Raw genomic sequence first — 7,315 nt, forward strand, 5'->3', positions numbered from 1 at the left:
CAGACCTCTTTCACTAGCTTTATTTATGTGCACTTCTAACGCTCTTATTACAACTTTAACCTTTTGGTCTTATGCCTAAAACCTTAACTTAATTATTATCTGTTCATTCAACATATTTGTCAGCCTTATTCTAAAAAAATCATCTTATTCTCAGCAAAAAAACACAAAAAAATTTAAAAATACTAATCGTCATACACTAAAAATATACACACACAATGCTAAATCTAGTGTTCATAAATAAACTGGATAATAAGCTAAATAATAAAACACTATGCTGTTGTTTCAACTGTCATTTTCAAACTACTTTTAGATTTTGCACATAATGAAGTTCTAATTAAGGTTAAAAGGGAAGCAGGTCCATCGACCTCTAAAGGAATAGAGGACGATCTTTTATTTTCGTGGTGGATCATATAAATAGGTGCTACTCGTAATTGTTAATTATTCTGATGATGTGTTTATGTAAGGCCGTCCTACTTGCTCATCCCGTTAGCTATCTTTGTATGCTCATGCGCCCTTTAGGCGTATATCTGTGGTGAACTACGGTTTCAGACAGTCATTGAAGCTCAACTTTCTCGCTGTAGTTCTCTGAAAATGGCCGAGGGTCGTAAGAGAAAGTCTCTACGAAGTGTAGGAGAAGAAAAGAAATGCCTCAGAAGAGGCAGATACATCCCAGAAAGAATGTCTTGTGTGGATAGATCTCCTCGCAAAACATTATGGGATTTAATGTCACAGCTGCCCTGCTGACGCCATGGGCTGTCGCTACCCGATAGCAGCGACTAATAACAAAGATGGCGCTGGCACCACGCAGTGGAGGACAAGTTACATGATCAATGGGGAGCAAAAAGTAGTGATCATCCGTCCGAACAGTAAGTTGACTGAGTTCACTAAATATTCACCGCTCTATATAGTGATTAAGGGATTTAGGGGTTGTGGCAGATGTTTGGACACAGTTAGCTTGTATGAGCTATGAAAACAGCCACTTATGAACAGAAAGTGCATGAGGAGAAATGGGCCAGTGCACACTTTCGCACGCATTTAGGCATTCCCTTCCAGGAGCCGGTACAGGGTTGTGCATGTGCATTTTTTTAAGTGAAGAGGGCGGTTTTTTTCAAAAATTGGCGAAAATCCTCCACAGTACCTTTAATGTTAAAAGTCCAAAGTGAATTGCTCTTATATGTATTTCTTATTGTTTTAAAGAAACACTAAAAATATACTGTGTTAAAGGAAGAGGTCGGTAGCAGGTTTTTTTCTTTTAAAACTTTGGGATGCATCTCCTTAAAACATCTGTTTTGTTTATTAGTTTACTTTCCTCAGTTCCCATGTTGTGTGCTCTCCCTCAGCTCTTCCATGGATTTGACTCACCTGGTTCCCTCATCTTTTTCACTCTTCTGTACTTATGCTCCCTGGTTTTATTGTCTCTTGCTGGATTCTTCTGTTACTCTTAATCTAGTTAATGATTTCTCTTTAATAATACCTTTAGGTATTCACCCAAAGAAACACAACGATGATAAAACATTCCTCAGATTTACTTTATTAATATTTTTCTTATACTGAATCTTCCAATAGCTCACATCATATATTATATTTTGGTAAAATAGGCAACACGTATGAAGCTGACAATATCTAGCAAAATGCATTTTCCTAAATGTGTGACACAAATTAAATGAAACTTAGCCTTAAGCTTCCATTTGTTGAGATTATCAGACAGCATTTTCTACATTTCTACTGCTACAGTGAAGATACACAACAATATGTAAAAGCTTAATGTCTAGTTAAGACTTTTATCTCTTTATACACTAACTTCATTGGGAGAGTACAATAACTTCAAAGTTTCAACCATGTTTTTACAGATTGTTTCTTATTTTTTCATTTTTATTTTATGAATTAATATTTGAAATACAATTGTAAAGTGTCAGAAAACAGAAAGCATTCCTTTGTTAGTAATTAGTCTACATAAGACACCCTACTATTTCACACTGTCAAGGTGGGGGTTTGACAGGACCCAAATGCAGACACAAAAGCTGAAGTTTTTTCTTGAAGATTTAATTAATAATCCAAAAATCCTAAACAAAAATCCACAAAAACTGAAAACCAGGAAAACTCACAAGAAAGGGGGCAAAGAAATGACGACAAACCAGCAAAGAGTGACTGAACAGGAGGAGACTATATGGGAGAGAAAAACAAGGCAAAGCTAATTAGCAGATTGGGAGCAGGTGTGAACAGAGGAGCCAAGAAGGGAGCTATGGAAAAGGAGAAGGCAAACAAGAAATATCTGAAAACTCAAATACAATAAAAAATAACTAGAACACCAAAAAGGAAATAAGACCAATGAAAACTCAGAGATAAAATTTGAACAGAACAAAAACCATGATACACACCACAGAGCATCATCAGCTCTGAAGATCATACTTCTAGATCCCTTAGTTTAGTTTCGTTTCTTTTTTATAGAAGACCTTCATCACTGACGCCACACCTTTATCCTGACTGTTTTTTATCTTCTCCAGTTGGTAAGCCTTACGATCTTCTCTTTTCTCCTTCATCTTTTCAATCAGGAAATCCAAGTGAACAAAAGTAGACAATGAATTAACAGACAGTGCAATTTCATCCAGCTTCATAACATGCTTGTAGGCTTCCTCCAGAAACTCATTCTTCTCTTTTTCAAGCCTATCATTCTCTTGTTTCAGAGCTGCCAACATATCACTAATCCCTTCTTTCTTTACCTCATATTTCTTCTTCATTTCTTTCAGGGTCCTACGAACTTTCCTTGTCTTGGTAACATATTGCCAATCTTCTTTGACATGATCGGATGCAGGACACTTCTTAGTACAAACTGTACAGTGGCCGTTCTTTATAATCTTACATTTGTCAGCATACCAGGCCACAGTGCATGGATAGTGACAGTTCTCCTCACAGACAACACAACAGGTGGCAGAATCATAGAAAAGCTTCATCCCCCAGGATCCCACGCCTACTTTTTCTCTAACCTTATATACTTCATCACATTCTATGTATAATTGTGTACCACTGTTCAATTTCGCATTATATTTATCCAGACCTTTCTCCATCTGTCTAATCTCTTGTTGTTTTTGCTCACTCAGGTGAATTCTTTCTTGCAGGTTGTAAATGCAGGCGGCCAGGCTAATACGAACATTCAAAACTTCCAAAGTTGTGCTCAACTTTTGCGCTTCAACTCCTGTTAGGAACTTTTCTAACTGGCTCATTTCTATATTTGCCTTATCAAATGAACTTTTTAGTATCTTATTTTCATCCTCATCTGTTCGGTCGTCACTCTGACAGTTATTGAATAGGAAATGAATGGGCTCATTCTTTTCATTTCTGGCACATTTAATTTGGGCAGCTTCAAGAGCTTTTAGAGCATATTTTGGTCGTCTCCCGCCTGAGTTGGTGATGAGAACTACAATGTTTTTCTCCAGGTTTTTCCCAAACAGAGACAGCACGTTATCAAAAATGTATCTCAGTCGGTCACTAAGTCGATTCTCAGATGCTTTGATCACCAGACCCACTGCATGAAGCTCATGAACTCCATCTTCAGACTGAAACAGGTCCAACAATCTCTGACTGATGAGGACATCACGTTCAATCCCTCCAGTGCTTCCATATCCAGGGGTATCAATGACGTTCAGAGAGTAGGGCACAGACTGACCCTCACACATCTCGTAAACTATCACATCTGGCGTCTGACTTTCTGTCGGACTTCTTTCTTCCTCTTCGACAACTTCAAACCAAACTCCATCTTCAAATTTCACTCCCATTGTGTAATTAAACAGGACATTGACCAGAGTAGATTTTCCTGCTCCTGTTTCACCAACAAGTAAGATGGTTTTGTTGGTCTTCTCAAGTGTTTTCTCCCCAACAATGATCTTTGTCAAGTTCCCGATTTTTTCTTGTTTTACTTCCACTTTGTAGACACCAGGAGGTCCTGGATGAACCAGAGTATTTTTGGAGACGAAGTCTTTGTATTTCGGTGAGATGTCAGGAAATCTAAGAAAAAAAAATATAGAATATTAAATAATTTATCAATTAATTAATATTTAGAATGACCTTTTTCGAAGGTATGTAACTTCAAATTCATTGTATTCAATTTCATTTTATTGGTTTATATTAACAGGGGCAATGTGAGGGATTTGCACAAACCAGCCAGAAAACCACTGAGATTGTTCAAAGAAAGGTCTTAATTTATTCCAAAAAGTGTTCAAAAGATGATATAATATTTAGATGAAATGTGCGCTGATTGGTTGGTTTACAACGAGCGAAGCTGCTGAGCAAAGACGCATCATAGCAACAAGCACTCATTCACTGAAACATCAAATTGTTGATATAGTGGGTGACCAGACGTCCTCTTTTTCCCGGACATTTCTCCTACTTTTCATACCTAGAAAAAATGTCCGCGGGGGACTTTCAAAATCGTCTGGGTCCAGCACTGACTGGACCGGACCGGGCATTTAAACCGAGCCGTGAGCTCCGGGGCTGGTCTGGGAACCCCGGCGGACGGGGGCAGGGACCCAGCGGGGAACGGAGAGACAGAACCCGACCCGGTGACGATATGCTTCCCCCCGCCTGCCTTACCCGGGGTTTCAAGAGAGAAACTGCCAGCTTTGTAATTCTTTTAGAAGTAAACCCAACTGTAGCCTAAACAGCTAAACCGGTGTCTTACATCGACCTCTATTCATGTTCTTGGGCCAGTGAACCAGTGGGCTGGTCTGTATTTCCATTTTGGGTGCAACAAAAGCACAGGCCGAGTTAGAGGAACATTCGAAGGCTCAGGGCTAAGATGACCTATGATAAATGTCTGTTTTTACTTTATAAGGAAATTCTCTGGTCTGTTGGGAAGATTCTGAGAGCAGCTATGCTACATTGGGAGAGTCAAACACATCCTGAGAGGGTGGGTAGCTTTGTGATAAGTAGATGAGTAAACCAAACATAGAGGCCATCCCGATGTTTCCTCAGCAGTGGTCATAAGGTAGGCCTAAACCAAAAAAGGAAAATTGTCCACTGTAATCTGTGCTAGAAGTGAACATCTGGTATAGTTTCTTTCCAAGGTGGGAGGATTCAACTACGATCTTTCCCGCACACCTTTCTGTCTTAAAGTTCCAAAAACGAAAAGATAAGATGTCGTAACAGTTTCCGATTTTGAAGATGTTTCGCCCCCTATCCGGAATGCTTTTAGCTTTTAGTACAAGGCTTTATAGAGTGGACCAAAATCAAAGCTTTGTTTTGGCTTAGAAAACATGCAAATTGAACCTGACGAACGGGTCCGCCCCTTTGGAATGGGTTGTTTGGTTTCTTTTTTGGCCTGTAATACCCTATACCTGTCTATTTCTCTGAAAGGAGGGGTTGTTAAAGGGACTTGTTGGCCCGGCTGAACAAGCAAGGTGTTCTGTTCCCTTGTAAGAGGGCTTTGGATACGATGATAGCAGGAAGGAATCAACTCAATTGCTGCATTGTAGGTTTTTGAAAACCACCCCCGGTTAAGGTTGGTTGTTCTTTCTTAACATAGACGGCTTACTTCACGCCCCTCTCAAACCACGTATCTTCTTTGTCTAAAATGTGAACATTCTGGCCCTCAAAAGAATGTCCTTTATCCATAAGGTGTAGATGTTCCGCCAAGTCTTGTCCAGAAGAGGGCGCTCTTCTGTGTTGGGCCATGCGTCGTTGGAGAGGTCGTTTGGTTTCTCTAATATAAAGATCAGAGCATTCCTCACTGCATTGAACAGCATACACCAGTCCACTCATATTTGGTCTGGGGGTTTTGTCTTTAGGACGCACTAGCCTCTGCCTAAGGGTCTTGTTAGGCTTGAAATGTACTGGGATTTTGTGAATGGAGAAAATCCTTATTTCCGTTTTTCAGAGACTCCAGCAACATATGGGATGGCAATGTTTTTGTGTTTAATCTTCTCTCCACTATCTTCTGCTGCGTGTCTTTTGGATTTCCTTGCTGATTTGACAAACGCCCAATTTGGGTATCCACAGGTTTGAAGAGGATCTTTGATGGTTTTCTATTTTTTGGGCCACCTTTCTGTTAACATGCTCGGCTGTTGTAATTTTTAAAAAACCTTTTTTGACATAAGTATCGCTTTTTTTTTTTATTATTATTGTTAATTCTGTTATGCATTTATCTTGGCTAAACCAACAGAATTGTTTTATTATAACCAAGTTGTCTACGTCTTAGTAGAAAACATTTTCTATATTTTCGATTCAAGATGCTAATTAATCAGGTAATAATATGGTACAATTCTATAAAGGCTAAAAGTTTTGCTGACTGGATGAAGCACAGGACAGTACAGTAATAGGCATTGTTTAAACATATATCCCTGTTGTTTTGTGGTTTTCAGTTTCTGTTACAGGCACTGGGTGATTGGCACCTGTCTTTTGTTAATGAGAGCTGGAACTGTTAAAAGAAGAGATTAGGTGTGGTATCTCATCTTGAATCTTCCACTGTCATCAAAAGCATGCACTGGTATGTCACAGGTTAGGACTGGGAACTGGGAGCTTAAAAACTACATTTCATTTACACTTAAAAAAATGTTTTCTATATCAAAATTAAGATTTTGCTAAAATTGAAAAGGAATCAAAGCGAAATTCTTCCACATATGATTTTAAAGGTTTCGTTTTAACAGTAAATAAGGTACCATAATACTCACTGTGCAGCCATCTTGTTTTAGTGATCAAAAGTTGGACACCTGTTTACCTATAAATAAAAAAAGAACATTTGTTTATGAGATGCTGTTTAACCTTCGTAGGACAATAAAATGATATAAATGTAAATAAGCTGGATATCATATAAATAAGATTAATAAGAAACAATTTTGGAAATATGTTCACCTTTTTATGAATAGTATATCTTTTCTCTGTTACAATTAACATAGAATAATGAATATTTTAAGGAAATATATCAAAAAGTTGTAATAATAAACTGCCTTCCTTTTTCCAAATTAGATCAAGAAAATAGTTTTTTGGTTTTTTTTATTAGAAGCACCAGTTTAACTCCAATTAGATGCAAGTTTTTTCTGTTATATGAAAGCTTTACGAGTCATAATTTAAGAGCATATCCTGAATAAGCAACTAACTTGCTTTCTCTTTAGAAATAGCCATACCTGAGCTGTAGGATTAGTGAAGCTCTTGGATGCAGGATGGAGGAAGAGCATTCGGCAATTTGCTTTCACAACTTTATAGAACAGCAACGAGGGCGGAGTTGTTGGTAGCGTTGTGTAATCACTTTGTTTCCCACAGTAGAATTTTGAATTGAAAATAGCCTCAAAACTTCAGTTTCCAACAATTCAGATTCAGATTTTGT

General features: G+C 38.2%; 1 protein-coding gene across 1 annotated transcript; it reads right to left on the bottom strand.

The window, feature by feature from the left end:
• Window positions 1-1,784: 1,784 nt before the first annotated feature.
• On the bottom strand, window positions 1,785-6,711 carry LOC107091529. The gene is made up of 2 exons (XM_015385510.1): window positions 6,663-6,711; window positions 1,785-4,002 (listed from the first exon to the last, which is right to left on the bottom strand). Exons 1-2 carry the CDS (start codon window positions 6,671-6,673, stop codon window positions 2,421-2,423), a joined length of 1,593 nt encoding a protein of 530 aa, XP_015240996.1. The 5' UTR covers window positions 6,674-6,711; the 3' UTR covers window positions 1,785-2,420.
• Window positions 6,712-7,315: the final 604 nt, after the last annotated feature.

Source organism: Cyprinodon variegatus, unplaced genomic scaffold (assembly GCF_000732505.1).
Source record: "Cyprinodon variegatus isolate N-32 unplaced genomic scaffold, C_variegatus-1.0 Scaffold342, whole genome shotgun sequence".
Taxonomy (NCBI): domain Eukaryota; kingdom Metazoa; phylum Chordata; class Actinopteri; order Cyprinodontiformes; family Cyprinodontidae; genus Cyprinodon; species Cyprinodon variegatus.